The sequence below is a fragment of the Eschrichtius robustus genome, chromosome 19 (genome assembly GCF_028021215.1).
Source record: "Eschrichtius robustus isolate mEscRob2 chromosome 19, mEscRob2.pri, whole genome shotgun sequence".
NCBI classification, from domain to species: Eukaryota; Metazoa; Chordata; class Mammalia; order Artiodactyla; family Eschrichtiidae; genus Eschrichtius; species Eschrichtius robustus.
Window position 1 is genome coordinate 63,311,201 of NC_090842.1, and position 17,485 is coordinate 63,328,685.

A 17,485-nucleotide genomic window follows, 5' to 3' on the forward strand; every position below is an offset into this window, starting at 1 on the left:
GATATCAAGGGGTTTGGGAAAGAGAGGCCGAGACCTCCTCCAGGAATCTTCTTCTCAAAGTGCTCTCTTCTCTCCCCATACACCTTCCTTGGATAATTTCATTCCCATCCCTGGGCTTCAACTGACAACTCCTGAGATACTGCTGACATCTGAGTCTCCATCCAGACCTCGCTCCTGTGCTGCAGACGTGGATAGCCAATTGCTTACTCAACAGCCCCTCCTAGATGACTCTTGGGCAACTCTGATGTTCCAAGTCTACACAGATCCTGAACGTGAACCTCTGGACCTGCAGGGCTTCCTTGCGGCCAACCGCTCAGTGTCCTTGGTGCTGGGCTACTGCCCCACAGTGCCCTAATGTGTGGGGGCGCTATCCATGGTCCTGAGTCCCTACTGTGGCTCCCCCACTCAGCCTGACTCCTGTGTTTGGCCATCTGCTGTCCGTGGCTGTGAAAACCTACAGCTGCCCTTGTCCGAGAAGCATGTCTCCATGGTCCCGAACCCCTTCTCTGGCCTCTTACCACATCCCTTGTGCACGTCCATGCTAATGAACTCAAGGTCCCCCTCATGTGGGCTCCTGCTGCCTTCGGTGTACGCCACGTGTCTGCCATCTGGCGAATAGCGGAAGGTGAAGCCGTAGCCTGCCAGGGTCACCTGTGTGGACGTGGGGAGAAGCCATACAGTTTGAAGGTTAGGAGCTCGGATTCTGGAGTCAGAGATTTCAATCGTGGGTGCAGTTTGAAACATAATGCCGAGCAGTACAGAAGGGTGTGAAAAGAACACAAACCAACTGTCCCCCATCACTGCTCAGCCCCCCTAAACCCACTGTCCAGAAGCAACCACTAATATAGATGCTTATGTGTTATTTCACATCATTTTCTTTAAATAATCAGTAAACACATGCGGACGGGGAGGGGGCTCTAGTTTTCCACACATGGGTCACACTCTACCTCCTGCTGGGCACACAGCTCACTGCACTTTAATAGTGTATTAACTCTAGAGCCAGACAGACCAGGTTCCAATGCCAGCTTGGCCCTTTAGTGGCCATAAACTTTGGTTAAATTATGAAACTTCTCTGTGCTTTGATTTCTCCATTTGGAAAATGAAGATAATGATAGTCCTCACCTTGCAGGGTTGTTAGGAGGCTTACCTGAGTTTAAAACAAAAAGTCCGTATCTACTAGACACACAAAGTTAGCCACATCAGCTTTTTAATGGCTGCATTTTTAAAAAAGATTTCATTAATTAGTTAATTAATTTATGGCTGCGTTGGGTCTTCGTTGCTGTGCGCGGGCTTTCTCTAGTTGCGGCGAGCGGGGTCTACTCTTCACTGCAGTGAGCGGCTTCTCATTGCAGTGGCTTCTCTTGTTGCAGAGCATGGGCTCTAGGCATGCAGGCTCAGTAGTTGTGGTGCATGGGCTTAGTTGCTCTGCGGCATGTGGGATCTTCCTGGACCAGGGCTCAAACCCGTGTCCCCTGCATTGGCAGGCGGATTCTTAACCACTGAGCCACCAGGGAAGTCCCTAATGGCTGCATCTTATCCTGTCGAATGGAGAGTAGACAACTGTTGGCTTTGGCCATGTGAGACCTGCATCTTTTTCTGCTGGTCACAGTTTGTGATGGTTAATTTTATGTGTCAGCCTGACTGGGCCCCAGGGTACCCAGACATGTAGCCAAAGGTTATTCTGGGTGTGTCTGTGAGGGTATATCTGGATGAGATGAATACTGGTATCAGGAGACTGAATAAAACAGACCGCCCTCTCTAGTGCGCACGGGCCTCATCCGATCAGTTGAGCAGAACACACAGGCTGAGTGAAAGGGAATGCCTCCTGCCTGACCACTTGAGCCGAACATCAGCCGTTTCCTGCCTTTAGATGTGAACAGAAATATTGGCTCTTCTCGGGTCTCGAGCCTGCCAGCTTTCAGACTGGAAATCACACAATCAACTCTCCTGGCTTTCAGGCCTTTGGGCTCTGACTAGACCACATTAGCAGCTCTCCTGGTCTCCAGCTTGGCGACTGCACATCTAGGTCCCTAGATCAGCTTCCATAATTGTCTGAGTCAACTCCTTATAATAAACCTCTTTCTCTCTCTTACATATATACGCACACACACACACATACACATTCTATTGGTTCTGTTTCTTTAGAGAGCTCTGACTAATATGGTTCCAGGATTTTTCTCTGGGATCACCCCTCTCCAATTCTCAGTCCATGTGTTTGAGGTGGGGTTCACCTGATTTATTTCCACTGGGGTTGCTAAACTGAGGGGATTTGAGCCTCATTTGCTGGTATTTATTTTGTTACCATAGGGAAGACAGTTTGCCTGATTATGAGCAATGCAAACACAAGAAGAGCCCAGGAATGGAAGAGCCAGCTTCCCAATGACAGGGCCTGAGTTCTTAGATTCAGCCATGCTTGAAGCCAGTGAAGTCCTAGATTTTTCCACTCCATGGAGCAATAAATTGCACTTGGCCCTTTTTAAACTTTTTTTTTTTTCCTTTTTCTTTTTTGCTTTAGGCATGTTAAATTGGGTTTCTGTCATTAGCAGGAGTAATTAGAATTTACTTTAAAATACTAATTAGTACTCTGCTGGGAGTATATATTTGAGGTTTTCCAATTTTACTGTCACAATCAATGTTGTCAGGAACATTTTGTACATGTATCTCCGAATATATGGATAAGATACGTTCCTAAAAGAGGACCCGGTGGATCAAAAAACATATGCATTTAAATTTTGACTGCTATATTCAAATTACCTTCCAAAAAGGTTGCCCATTTCATACTTCCAATAGTATATAAAGAATTCCTAGTTCCTTACATCCTTATCAGCAAGAGATATTATTTTTAATTTTGTCCACCCAAAGGGTAAAAATAGTGTATTTTAAGTTTAATTGCTATGACTATTAGGGAGGTTGAGCATCTTTTCATACATTTAACTAACCTGTGGATTTCTTTTTCTACGAACTGCTTTTCCTATCCTTTGTCTATTTTTCTACTAAGTTACTTATCTCTTCTTATTTATTTGAAGGAACTCTTTATACGTGATGGATAGCAATTCTTTGTCTGCAGTAAGCATTGTGAAATAAACGCAGGTTTTGAGACAGGTGAGCTCCCGAGCCCAGAGAGCCCCCAGGATGGGGGAGGACCTGGCTATTACCTGGCACAAGTCCTCTGGATTCACAAAGATATTCTCAGCGGTCACATTGCCATGAACGTACTCATTCTCATGGAGGAACTTCAGCGCATCCAGCTGGGGGGAAAAAAGCAAGCATCTCCATGAGCAGCAGGCTAACACAAAGCTCCGGAGGGAACCCCCACTGTTGGGCCTGGGGTCACGTGGTGCTACTTGTGATGGGGGTGGGGTGGTGGTTCAAGCCTGACTACTCCTAAGTGAAGCATCAGGAAGCCCACCCTGACAGCACACCTAAGCTTGTCTTCTAATTAAGCCTTTGAAAAATTCAGCATTAAAGCTGATATTTGGTTTTCCATTGACCTCTTCTGTCTATCTCTTAGCTGATCTCAGGAGGGGAAGAAGCGGGTTACTTATTGACCCCCTGCAAGAAAGAAAACCCAGCACTCATGTACATCAAAGAGGTTTTGTCTCATTCGCCCTAGGGAGCAGAAATACATTTAGTTAAGTAATTTATATTTTGATCTCTAGCTCTGACTTTTCCATTGAGCTCATATATTGAACTGCCCAGGTATTCTTACATCTTGATTACAACCCAAGCCCCCGTCGACTTCAAGGCTCTACTGCCCACCAAGTTCTGCTTGTTCAAACTCTCCATCCCCACAGCCCAGCTCCTCCTCAGGCCTGGTCCTCTCTGTGCTGACCTCACCCAGCCTCCATCTACCCCCTCCAGCCCGTCCCCACACGGCCCACAGGGTCTTTCTACACCCAGAGCTGACCCTGTCCTTCCCGTATTCCCAATCCTCGCGTGGCTCCCTGGCGCCCTAGGGACAGAGGCGCCCTCGGCCCCCCAGGCTGGTGTTCAAGGTCCTGCGTGATCTGGTCACTGCTGAGCTCTCCACACCAACCTCAGCTGTTACCTTTCCCCTCCTCACGTCACGCTGCAGACACTGAGCGTAATGACCTTCGGGACTCACCTGATGTGTCACTCCCTTGCCACTTCCATCCCTCCAGCAATTTACACTGGGTCCTCTTATTCTTCGTCACTTCTAGTCAAAGCACTTTTCACAATTTGTGCAACTATGACTTAATATCATCCTCTCCCACTAGACATAAAAACCATGATTGTGCTGCCCCCCATGGTACTCCCAGCCCCTGGGACAGTGTCTGATTCCCAGCAGGGACTTGATAAATATTTAATGAAACGATGGATGAAGGAAGGAATGAATGAACGAAAGTCTTGTGCTCTCTCTCCCACACCAGCCTTTGCCTAAGCTATATCCTTGGCCTGGAATGTTCTCCCCATGCATCTCCACTCCTACTCTACCCAGCACCTTGCTATTTCCCACTCTTGATTTAGAAATGACCTCTACCAGGAAGTTCAACTGAACCCCTCAATTTAGGCTGGGCCCCTTCCTCCAACTGCTACTGTCTCCTGAACATCCCTCATGACAATACTTATCACTCTGTTGTTTTGTTTTTTTTTTTTTTTTGGCCGTGTTGCACGGCACGCGGGATCTTAGCTCCCCAACCAGGGATCGAACCTGCGCCCCCTGCACTGGAAGCGCGGAGTCTTAACCACAGGACTGCCAGGGAAGTCCCACTTGTCACTCTGGTTCTAACAGCCTGGTGTTCAGCTGTGTTGGTCACCGTGCTCGCCCAGTGCCCAGCAGAGGGAGGTGCGGGCGGAACGTGTCAATGAGCAAACAGACCGATAAACTAGGAGCCGGGGGGCCATCCTCCGGACGGGAGCCTGCAACCCTCAGGTGCTTACCAGCCGGCAGGCCATCTGGAACACAGACCTCACTGACATCACATGCTTCGGGTTGTCATCCAGGATCGACTGAAGGCTCCTCCCCAGGATGGGGAACACCAAGAACCTGGAAGACATGAGTGTCCCAGCAAGTGGGAGAGATGACAGGGGAGGGGATGGAATACAGGCCACCAAGGATGGGGTGTGGCTGGGGGCTACCAGATCCCGGTCCTGGGTGAGATGGAGGGTTCGGATTGGTGGGGGACCAGCCTGGCTCAAGGCTGGGGGAAGGAAGGAAGCAACTATCTGGCCAATGGCTCCAGGGTCCCAGCCATGCCTGGGCATGTGACAGGGAGAGAAAGGAAGGGGCCAGTGAGGCGAGTGGCAAGTGAAGTGACTTACCTGTACTTGTCCTGGTGAACGCCAAAACCGACGCAGGTGGGGATGGCCAGCTGGGGGGTCGAGTACCGCTTTTTCCACTTGTTCACTGTGGGAGGCAGGGGCCTGAGAGGTTAGGGCCCACCTGGCCCTGCACCCACAATGGACAGCAGCCCGTTCTCAGACCAGAAGCAGAGCGCGCCCAAGCCCAGGCCACACACTGGGTCTCCTGGTTGGTGACGTCGCCTCTGTGGGTGCGTGACGGCGAGGGGGGTGACGACAGGGGTTGTGAACATGGGAGAAAGCACTGACAAATCTGGAGTGAGCGGAAGGGGTAAGAGCGACAGCGTAACCTCTGAATTCCCATGTAGAGCTAATGAGATCGGGGAGTGTCTAAACTGGTCACAGTGTCACTACATGTCCGCCCACCTTCCAGGATGTCAGTTGGATGGTACAGATCCAGCGGTGTGCTGATAAAAGTTTAACAGCTGGTTGTCTGGGGAAAGATAGCCCTGATTTGTCGTGTTTGCCGATCTCTGTGGTGTAAATACTTCCCAGTATGGCCAATTTCAAGCTACCAATGTGGTATCATGGAAGACGGAGTTGGAAAGAGAGGCAGTAGCGTGCCCTTACGTGGTATTTCCACCACACAGACACGGTGAATGTAAACAACCTCAGGAATATAGATAATAGGGACTTCCCTGGCGGTCCAGTGGTTAGGACTCCGCGCTTCCGCTGCAGGGGGCATGGGTTTAATTCCTGGTCGGGGAACTAAGATCCCACACGCCAAGAGCCATGGCCAAAAAAAAAAAAAAGAAAAAAAAGTCTAGCTGATAGAAAATGTAGACAAATAATTAGGAAGGGATGAGCTTTGAGTATTTATTACCCTTGCTCTTGACTGTAAATTGATAAAATTAATTTATGATGGCTATGTTTTATTCATTCATTCATTCATTTATTTATTTAAGATGGCTATGACTGAAAGCTTGGAGGGTAATTTTATTTTTTTAAAAATTATTTATTTATTTATTTATTTATTTGGCTGTGCTGGGTCTTAGTTTCAGCACGCAGAATCTTCGTTGTGGCATGTGGGATCTTTAGTTGTGGCATGCAGGATCTAGTTCTCTGATGAGGGACTGAACCCAGGCCCCCTGCATTGGGAGCGCGGAGTCTTAACCACTGGACCACCAGGGAAGTCCGATGGCTATGTTTTAATAACTGGCTTGCAGTATTTGTGAAAATTTAATACTTGGTGCTCAACAGCTGGTACGACGAGCCAGCCTCAGCCCACTGTCCGCTGTCTGTCCTCTGGAGCCTGAGGCCCGAGGGGTGATGGGAGCAAACATGGGACTTTAATTTAATCCCCACCCTTCCCACACCTTCAGGGAGAAGCCAGTTGTTTTGACCAAGCTGGTACCCCCAACTCTTCCCCCACTTGCCCACTTCCCTGAGGAATACCTTGCAAAGGCTTGGCGGCCCGCTGGAAGAAGTTCTGCTCAATGAACAAGCGCCCATTCTTGGCATCCTAGTGGAGGAGGAGAGGGGAAAAGCGGTCACGCTGGAATCTCTTAGGCAAGGGCTCCAAGGTCATCACCGGCCATGGATTACCCCAGGGTAATGCCAGCAATAACTCAGGTTCCCCACGTCCTGCACATCAGAACCAAATTCCCTAGGGTGCTCCATGTGAACACGTATCAGAGACTTTGAGTCACTGCCCAGGTTCCTTTTCTTTTACAATAGGATCTACAAGTTTTCCCTAGACACACACCCTTCAGCTAAAAACTACATTTCCCAGTCTCCCTTGCAGTGAGGAATGCCCAAATGACCAAGTTCTGGCCAATGGGGATGTGAGCAGAAGAGATACGGGCAACTTCCAGTTTACGCCCTTAAAGGGCTAGGGCAGGCTCTCCCCTTCCTCTTTTCTTGTTCCAATTGGCTGGAATGCAGATGAGATGGTAGGAGGTGGAGCAGCCATCTCAGCCCATGAGATGAACGTTATAGATTGAGGGGCCTGGAGCAACAAGAGAGAAGGAAAGTAAGCCCCTGGTTTATGGAACCATCATATCAGCCCTGGACCACTGCTCCAGGCTGTTACATGGAAAAGCAATAAAATATACTTGTTTAAGCCATAACTAACATTGGGTCATTTTTTCCAAGCAGTCAAACCAAATATTTTAATTAAACATAACTAGTACAGCTGGGTTCTTAAGAGCACAGGGTCAAAGAGAACTGGGTTCAAATCTCAGCTCTGCCCTTCATTCATTCTTTCTATAAAGCACCTATTATGTGCCTAGTATTGTTCTGGGCATTGTCAATACAGCAGTGAACAAAGCAATTTGCATAATGGGCGTCCCTGGGCAAGCGACCGAGCCTTTATCTCCTCATCTGTTAAATGGGAAACGAGGTAACCACCCCACAGGTTTGATTATGAAACTCTTAGCCCAGGGCTGGGCGCAGGACAGGCTCTCAGCAAGCAGGTGCTCTCACTCATCTGCGAGCCTGGTTCAGGAGCACTCGCTCCGAACCACTCACACGGCCTCCATCTAGGGCCAAGGGAGGGCACCCGACCCAGCCGTCCCAGGTTTCCGGCGCTTGCCCAGACACACAGCCAGAAAGCATCAGAGCCAGGGCTCATGGGTGGACCCGACTGCGGTTTCTGAGGGGCCCCATGTAGAAGAACCCAAGGCCCAGAGGGGGACGCGCCCCACCCAAGGTCCCACCGCTCCTTGCAGGACACGGCCGTGCTCTCTGGCTTGCCCAGCCCACGGAGGGGCTCGGAGGTCAATGGTGCATTTGCTAACGCCCCAGGCCCTCCCCTCAGTGCTGCCCCCCCGGGCGCCACTCACTAGTTTCAGTGAGAATCTTTGTTTCTGGGGACTTGACTCGCAGGCAAAGGCGGAGCTGGGCTCAGCTGTGGACGGATGAAATGAACAAGGTTATCACCTAGAGGGCAGGTGAGGGTCACTGTCCTCAGAGTGACAAGCAGCAGCTGCGGTCAACGGGTTCCCACAGGGTCAAGTGCATTCTCCACTTTCATGACCTGCTCCTTCCTATTGTCAAACAGCTTCTTTCTTTCTCTCTCTGTTAATACACAACTGTGCACAAAGGGTAATTAACCCTGAGACTGCTCTCCTCGGAAAGGCCTGCGCGCAAGGCTGAAACTCGGCTGGTGTCTGCGAATCAGCTGGGAAGGTTCTAGGATTCCTAACCAATAGAAGGGGCTCCCGGTGCCCAAACTATTATGCTGAACACCTGCTTTCCTTCTGAGAGTAGAATTTTGGTACCTGCCAGGCAGAGGGTGCCTGTGTGACCAGCATCCAATAAAAACCCTGGGCACTGAGTCTCTAATGAGCGTCCCTCTAACGAGCATTTCATGTGTGATGTCACACCTTGTTACGCATCCCGTGTGACTCCAAGGGGAGGGGGACTCTGGAAGCTGGCGCTGGTTCCCCCGGACTTACCCCATGTGCCTTATCCCTTTGCTGTGCTGTCCTTCTGCTGTTAATAAATTAGGACATGAGTATGACTATAGGCTGAGGCCTGTGGGTCTCCCCAGTGAATCACTGAGCCCGGGGGTGGTCCTGGGGCCCCTGACTCAGCAGCTGTATGCATTTGTCTGCATATATGGGTGTGTGGCTGAACCACACTGACTCCATCTCGTCAGGGTCATCTTAGGCCCACTGTCCTACCCCCTCCCCTTTCTGCGTGACAGAGCTCTAGCCTACTCATGAGGAACGCACCCAAGCCAGGTAAGTTCCTGATTAACTTTAAGCCTTCCTCTGAAAACTGGAAGAATGACTTTTGCTGACGCAGATGGTTCACGGTCCACGAGGAATAATGGTTATGAGACCCTCCCAGGGGGAGGAAAAACCCGGTTCCTGTTGGTGCAGACGTGGTTCTCCCTTAGAAGTCAGATTCTATCTTTAGCTTTGGCCCCTTTAAATCCCCCTGTACCCCTTCTGGCAGCACAGAGTGCAGTTGCAAATGCTTCCAGATTGCTGTCCGCCGGATCCTACCCATATGTAAGGTACCCACAATAAACTTCGTAACTGCACTTTACGGGGCTGTCCACTTCGTTTTCTTCGATCTCAAAGTTTCTTCTCAGCTCAGGGGATACTATTCAATATCCCCATCTTTGAACAATGCCTAAATACCGTGTGATGGACGCAGATCCCCTTGCAGGAGGACCTGTTCCCCTAGCCCCACACAACCCGGGGAGGCCACTGCAGCAGCCTTCAGCCCCTCAGGGATGCCCTCAGCTGCAAGTCCCAGGGCGGCCCATATCCAAAGGCTGATGGAGGGGGATATAAAGGCCCAGCCATGTTGGCCTAACTCAGAACCACACTGAAGGACCACTTCAGCTCCAGAGCCCCCACGGCGCCAGCCGAGGCGCTCCCTGGGCTGCACGGCTCTGTTTCTCCCCCCGCCCCACCACTCCCTTCCCCTCCCCTCTGCAGGTGCTGATCCCTGGGGCACTTCCTCATGAACACCCTGCATGCTTGCCCCATTCTGCTTAATCACAAACCCTGCAAAGTCTGCTGCCCCGTGCTAAGTGTGGGCTTTACACACATTGTTTCCTCTAATGCTCAGGACAGCCCGAGGAAGGTCTAATACAATGTTATTGTTATTACTATTACGGTGGCTGTGGTTGTTAGCTCCATTTTTTTTTTTTTAAGAGAGAAATGGAAAATTTTATTTGAGCCAAATTTGAGGATTATAACCTGGGAAAAGCATCTCAGAAAGCTCTGAGAACTGTTCCCTGTTAGCTCCACTTGACGGATGAGACGAGAAAGCTGAAGCTTAGTGAGGCCAAGTGACACGGGAGGCTTTGTGCCACGTAGATCTGGGCTCAAGCCCAGCCCCTCCATCAACTCCGTGACTTGGTGTGAGGTGCTAAACCTCTCTGGGCCTCCGCTCCATGTCAGTAAAGTAGGACTAATGAAGCCCACCCCTGAGATTGGATGCAAGGATTCAGAGGGGTCAGTAGGAATAACAATAGTACCAGCTGAGCAGGAATCACAGCCAGCTTCACCCGTTTTTGTTTTTGGCCATGCAGCGTGGCTTGTGGGATCTTAGTTCCCGGACCAGTGACTGACCCTGGGCCCTTGGCAGTGAAAGCGCGGAGCCCTAACCACTGGACCGCCAGGGAAGTCCCCAGCTTCACCCTTTGTATGAGCTGCTCAATGACGCCCCCACCACAGCCCAGCATCACACTGGGCGCCCCGGGAGCGCTGTGTGTGTGGCAGCTTTTAAAATATAATCAGCCGAGGGCCCACAGCTGGTAAGTGGCAGTGCGGCACTGGCCTAGGTCTCCTAGCTCACTCCCAGGAGCTCATGAACCGAACCATCGCCATCCATCCCAGCCGGCTCTCTGCGTCCTCCTTCCTTTTCTCTCTTCTTTCCCACCCTTCCTAACCATCCAGGTTGGTGTTGTCTGAGACACGGAGCTAAGGGGCAGGGAGGTGACAAAGTTACCTAGAAGCCACCCTTGCCTTCAAGAAGCTCCAGCTGGAGCCGGGCAGGAACCAGGGCTTACAGATTTAAGGCCAAAGGTGACCTGAGCCTAGCCTAAAGGAGGGAAATGTGGAAAGATCATGGATCTTGGGGGAGAGAGGCGTCCTTCCCACCTGTGGGGAGGGGGTTTGGGGGGATCTTTGAGGGGCATGCAGGAAATGGCCGGGGCACCTCTCAGGCATAAAAACAGTACCTGCCTCACAGAGTTACCTCAAGGTCCGAGGAAAAGCACCAAAGAACCACATGCCTGACACTCAGAGGCAGGCAGAACAGCTGGCAATTTAAATATGCTTTTCCTGCACTGCTCTGCAGATTATGAAGGGCTTTTCCCCTCCACTCTTCTCACTGACCCTCCCACCGACTGCCGGGGAGTCAGCTGGGCAATTCCCATTACAGAGAGGAATCGACAGAGGAGGAAGGGCAGTGGGCTTGGCCGAGGGCCTCAGCAGAGCCGGGCTGTAAACGTGGCTCCAGACCCTGCGACCTGGGAGACCCCTGCTTGATGCAAACCTGATACGTGTATGGAAAGTCCCTACGTGTGACAAATGCAGACAGGGGTGTGGCAGGCAGGCAGGTGGGAGCCTCTGATGGCCAAGAGACAGGCGACATTGAACTTGGAGCAACAATGCTGTGCTGGGATCCATCATAACCAGAATAACAGGAAGCGTTGATACGGTGCTTTTGCTATCTTCCTGCTCATCGTTCTACTCATTTAACTCTCTCAACGACAACCCCGTGAGGTTGGTGCTATTACACTCTCCATTTTGCAGGTGAGGAAACTGAGGCGCAAGGTCATGACATCCCTCGAGGAAGATCAGACAACGAGCTGCCGAGCTGCCGGCAGAGGCAGAAGCCTAACTCAACTGGTCTGCCTATGCTTTCCCACCTCCCCAAACCCGGCTGGGGACCCCGGGCATCCCACGCCCCACCGTCAGCAACACCAGGATCCTGACGCTTCCTGTGCGTGTTTCCAGCCTCCGAGTCTTTGCCTGTGCCGTGCCTCTGTCTGGCCTGCCCTTCTCTGGCCCAACCTTTGTTGTGGGCACAGCTGAAAGGCGCTTAATAAAAGAACAGTGATTCCACCTGACAGTTACCAGCTGACAGGGTCTCTCCATCTTTGGAGGGCATGTCTGGGACGGCCTGACTCAGTGGTTCTCAACCGTGGGTGGTTCTGCCCCCCCGTGGGCATCTGGCCATGTCTGGAGACAGTTTTGGTCGTCACGACTGGGAGAGGGGATGGGTAATGGTCGAGGATGCCGCCAAACACCCTATTGTGCACAGGACGGCCCCCACAATGAACGCCAAGGGTGTCGGGGCCGAGAGTTAACTGTGTACTTAAAACAAGCCCTAAAGGACCCCTGGGGGACCTCTCGAAAAGGGAGGCAACAATTCTCCCAGAGCAGCTGAAACCGAGGACCAGGGAGAGGCTCAAGGCTGCCGCTGGGAGAAATACGTCGTGTTAAGGGGCTGCAGGTGGAGAGAACCAATGGCAGGTCTTTGTAGGTGTGATTAAATTAAGGGTCCTGTGCTGCGGGGACTGTCTTGGATGATCCAGGGGGACCTAATGTAATCCTACAGAGGTCCTTATAAAGAGGGAGGCAGAGGGAGATTTGACCACAGAAGAGGAGAAGGCGATGTGATGGTGGAAGCAGAGCCTGGGGTGATGTGCTTTGAGGATGGAGGAAGGGGCCACAAGCCGAGGGATGCAGGCGGCCTCTGGGAGCTGAACAGGCAAGGAAACGGATTTGCCTCTGGAGCCTCTTGGAAGGACTAGCCCTACCCATCTCTCTTTTTTAAATTTTAGTTTTTTGGTTGCGCCGTGCGGCGTGTGGGATCTTAGTTCCCTGACCAGGGATCGAACCCGTGTCCCCTGCAGTGGAAGTGTGGAGTCTTAACCACTGGACCACCAGGGAAGTCCCTTTGCCCATACCTTAACTTTAGCCCCGTGAGACTGATTTCAGTCTTGTGACCTCCACAACTAGAAGAGAATAAACGTGTGCTGTCTTCAGCTATTAAGTTTGTGGTGATTTGTGACGGCGGCCACAGGCAATGAATACAAGCCCCGAACCTCCATCCACAGGGGGCAGGCCTGGACTTGAATCCCCGTTGCTTCTCAGAAACAACTCTCCACGCACACCGCAGCTGCAGGAATTTACATGGTTGCCTCGGTGACAGGTCTCCCAAACTGGGCCAGGGAGACCAGGGAGGGTGACGTTATAATTCAGTGTTTCAGAGTAAGAGAGAGTGCCAACTCACAGGGCTGTAATGGGAATCAGGTGAGTTAACAGACATAAAGAACTTAGCGGGGAGTGGAGGGAGGCCCAGAGTGGGCTGGAAGTGTCAGCTGCTATAATAAAAATCACCATTCTGGTTGCTGCTGTTTTACTCTCACTGTTTTCAACTACATCTTCCCGACTGGTGCAAACTGGCAGAAGCCAAAGGCAACCTGTCCTGGGGTAACGCCGCCCTGAGGCACATCCACATGCAGCCCCTCCCCACTGTGCCCGAGCCAGCACCCGGGCCTCGCACCGGGCAGGTATCTGCGGGAGAATGAATGATGCTGGCAGGCTGGGAAGGGGTCTCAATCAAACAACCCGAGACACAAAAGGTAAAGACACACGGCCCAGAGCATTTCCTTCCTAACCTTGCACTGTGGGTTTCTGATGTGAGGACACGGCTGGATTTTTTCCTTCAGATGCCTCCTGCCCTGTTTGCCTTTCTTCTCCCTCTTCCTTCCCGGCCCTCTGGGCCTCTCCCTATCCTTCTCTCTCCCCAGCCTTTCTTGTTGTTGGTTCTGCCCCTCTATCCTTTCTCTTCCTCTCATTCCTTCTCACCCCGATTCCCTCCTCCTCCCTCTCTTGTGGTGTAATGGTTACGAATTACACCTAGGTTCAAATCCCAGCTCTGTCACTTTTGAGGCTGTGTGACCTTGGGCGAGTGGCTTCCCCTCTCTGTGCTCCAGCTGTAAGATGAAGTAACATGAGTGCCTCCCTCCTGGCGTGGCTGGGAGCATTAAATGGGCCCCGGAACAGCGCCTGGCATGGAGTGAGTGCTCCCTAGTGTCGCTTTATGCTCTCCTCTCTCCCTCCCTCGCCCTCTGTCCCTCCATGACTAATGCTACCTACCTCCACCTGAGAAGATCCCTTTACCGTTTTCCAAGCTCACTGCCTCTGTCCCTTCTCACCATTTGGGACCAACAGCCCCAGGAGGTGGGCAGGACACCATCTCTCACTTTTCCAACAGGGACATCAAGGCAGAGCTGCTCACCCAGGCTCACTCAGTGTGCCAGAGCCAAGTCACGACTCCACCTGGGTCTGTTTCTTTTCTTTTTTTTTTGGCCTTACCGCACAGCACGTGCGATCTTATCTCCCTGACCAGGGATCGAACCCAGGTCCTCTGCAGTGGAAGTGCAAAGTCCTAACCTCTGGACCTCCAGGGAAGTCCCCGCCAGGGTCTGTCTCAAATGTGGCTGCCCTGCCCTCCTGCCCGGGCTCTAACGCAGGATGGCCAACCTGAGGCTCGAAATTGCCTGCACCCGTGTCTGGCCGGCCGGTGCTTCCAAATCAGAGATTTCCTCTCAAAATCCCGATCTCTGGCTTTTCCTGCAAGCTTGGAAGCTCTCTGGAGCCACATCTCTGTCTAGTCATTAACACCCCTGGGCTTCATTTTCCTTATCTAGAAAATGGGGATAATGACCTTGCTGACGTCATGAGGCTGTCGTGAGACTTAAACGGGGTAAGAAGTATAAAGCAAACATATGTCCACGTGAAAACCTGTACATGCACGATCACAGAAGCATTACTCATCATGGCCCAAAGTGGACATAGTCCAAACATCCACCAGCTGATAAACTGATCAACCAGATGTGATATATACACACCCTGGAATCTTATTCAGCCATAAAACAGAAGGAAGTTCTGACGAAGGTGACAACATGGCTGGACCTTGAAACCATCGTGCTGAGGGGAAGAAGCCAGACACAAAAGGCCAGAGGGAGTATCACTCCATTTATCTGAAATGTCCAGAATAGGCAAATCCAGAGAGACATAAAGTAGATTAGTGGTTGCCAGGGGCTGGGGGGAGAGGGATGAGAGTAACTGGTAAAGGTACAGGGTTTCCTTTTGGGGTGACAGAAATACTCTGGAACCAGATGGTGGTGACTCATAAAACCACATAAAGTGCTGAGAACAAGGCCTGGCCTGGAGTAAGCACTCAGTTAATGCTAGTTTGATTAATACTAACATTTCCAGTGCAGTTATTTTTTCCTTCATTGTAACAAGTTGTCTTGCTGCATTTTTTGTTTAACTATTGTTTTGTTTAACTTTTAAGCCCAGCCCTGCTTCTTCCCGTCCCACTGATAAGAAAGCCTGGAGCTTCCTCTTTTGGTGACGGCAGAGATTCAAACCACATGAGGCCCTGGCCCAGGCAGAACCCTCACCCCAGCCCCACCCCTTAACCACAGTAAAAACCGGGGCCAGGTGCTCTTCCTTGTTCTCGCACAGCTTCTCCCCCCACCAGCGATCTCAATCACGCAAGCAGTAAACCTTTCGTATCCTCATCGGTCTCGACATTCAAACCAAATTTGGAGGAAGGGTCCATCCTATCTCTGCAGGACAGACAGAACAGTCATCACTGTCCTTATCTTCCGGCCACACTGGGCCTGCACTCCCACGTGACAACAGTAGGTGGCAGTGGAGAAGAGTGTCCTCTTTATCCAGGGCACATGTGCTCTGGTTGGCCACAGTCCCCACCACTCCCAATCGCCTGACTCCCAGCATCCTGCACTCATCTACTCTACCTTCCCAGCCGCTGTAGGTGCATAGGTTTGTAGTCCCAGCTCTAAGAGAAAGCTGCCTCGAGGCAGGTCTGCAGTTGGGATATGGCTCCATCTCCATTCTCAGAAAGTGGTTCCCTCCCCTTTGCCTTGGCTCCAAGATGGCCCGACCCAGCCCAGCCCAGCCCAGCACCTGCCCACCTGTGGACAGAGTGTACCTTCATAGAGAATGCCCTGGCCATCCCTGCTCTGGAGGCATCTCAGCTTCCAGTGCTGCCCACTCTTGTCTATCAGCACCGTCCCCACTGGCAAAGCCTTGAGCGAGGTGGTCATCCGGCTCCGCTTCAGCGTCTGAGGGCTCTGCCTGGTTGTCTGAGGGCTGCTCTGGGAGGTTGGGGATCTGCTCCAGCACCCTGCAGCAGGATGGTCAGAAGAAAGAGAAGGTGGCATCCGGGAGAGAAGAGTTGGGTGGGGAATCAGACGGTGCTCATAATACTGTTCATTTATTCATTTGTCCATTCAACAAAAGCTTTCTGGGACCTTTCACGGATCCTGTGTGCTGAAGCTGGGGACCCAGACATGAGTCGGATCTGGACCCTTCCCTCGGGAGCCTCTAATTTGGTGGGGGAGACTGACCTGGACACAGCTGGTCAGAACTGAGTCTGAGACAGGGCAGTGCAGAGGAATATGAGAAAGAGATTGACTGTGCCTGCAAAAGTCAGGGGAGGCTTCTGGAGGAGGGGACGTTTGAGTTGGGTCCTACTGGACGAGCAGAAGTTTGCCAGGGAGGAAAAAAAAAACCATTCCAGACATTCAACCCAAAACATCCTAAAACGGGACCTGGCTTTGTGCTGAGCATGAAGAGGGACCAGACATTTGTTAGACTGAGGCCCTGCCCTTGAGGGGCTCCTAGACTGGCAAGACAATGTGGGCGGTGTGGTGAGATAGGGACACAGGAAAAGATATTCCCTGCTTCACTCCTCCCACCCGCCACCCACCCAAGGCACAGATGGGAAGAGGCCGTGGGGCCCAGAGAAAAACAAGGGAGAAAGAGGGGACACCGAAGGGCTGTGACCTCAGATCCAAAGACCTGGTGGGAAGGAGACGGGCACATGGTCCTCACGCTTCCCTGCTCACTGGCTGGCACAGGGCACACACAAATGAGTCCACGAGGGACCCTCAGTCCAGCAAGTGAGGCAGAAAGGGACATGGAGCCTGGAGGAGACATGAACTCAAGTGAGGACATCACTGGCACTGTGGGAGCCCAGACAAAGAGGCTCTGGAGGGAGACGAGGTGGACTTGATCCAGCCTATGGCATTCAGGAAAGGCTTCCTAGAGATCTGACCCTGAGTGCTGGAAAGAAGAGAGGTCCCTGGGCTGAAGGAACAGACTTAGCCAAGACCAGAAGCTGAAAACCCTAGAAAGTATTTCCAAAAGTGAGTTTTCTGTGTACAGGGTTGTGGTGAGAGCTAAAGGAGGAACCAGACCACAGTCTCAGTGGTCAGGCTGAAGAGCCCAGACAGTGGGGCGATGGGGACGGGAGGGAGCTGTGAGCAGGGAGGGGTGAGGTCACCTCTGGCCACGTAGAGATGGGCTGGACGGGGAGCCTGCGGCTGGAAGGTGGGGGAGGATCCTGGGAGGAGGGTCCAAGCAGGCGTATGTGATGCCTGAGCACAGGCATGATGCCTCAAACATTGTCAGATGACCCTCCTTTTCCCCATATTGAGCGTAACTCTCACCTTTGGGTTTCTCACAGGTACTCAAGGTAACTTCAGATTCAGAACTGTTACCTTCTGAGAGAAGGGATGATGGGGGAGAGGAAGCACAGCTGAGCCATTTCACTTTCTTGGGAGATATTTCAGAACTGGTGTTCGTCTTTCTCCTTGAGCCTAGAGAAAGGAAGACCGAATGCAGACTGGAGTTACAGAAGTCCTTTC

The 17,485-nt window shown here is 51.7% G+C and overlaps 1 protein-coding gene across 5 annotated transcripts in view; it reads right to left on the reverse strand.

Moving 5' to 3' along the window:
* Positions 1–17,485, reverse strand: part of VRK3 (VRK serine/threonine kinase 3) — a 41,865-nt gene that overhangs the window by 13,702 nt on the left and 10,678 nt on the right. For 4 of the 5 annotated variants that reach the window (XM_068527696.1, XM_068527694.1, XM_068527695.1 and 1 more), the window contains 8 exons: positions 17,288–17,437; positions 15,766–15,960; positions 8,106–8,170; positions 6,718–6,784; positions 5,284–5,368; positions 4,903–5,008; positions 3,156–3,248; positions 519–651 (listed from right to left, as the gene is read on the reverse strand). In XM_068527696.1, coding sequence (XP_068383797.1) covers positions 519–651; positions 3,156–3,248; positions 4,903–5,008; positions 5,284–5,368; positions 6,718–6,784; positions 8,106–8,170; positions 15,766–15,960; positions 17,288–17,437 — 894 coding nt within the window. The remainder of the gene's footprint in view (positions 1–518; positions 652–3,155; positions 3,249–4,902; positions 5,009–5,283; positions 5,369–6,717; positions 6,785–8,105; positions 8,171–15,765; positions 15,961–17,287; positions 17,438–17,485) is intronic. The other variant, XM_068527698.1, reaches the window with a different exon arrangement.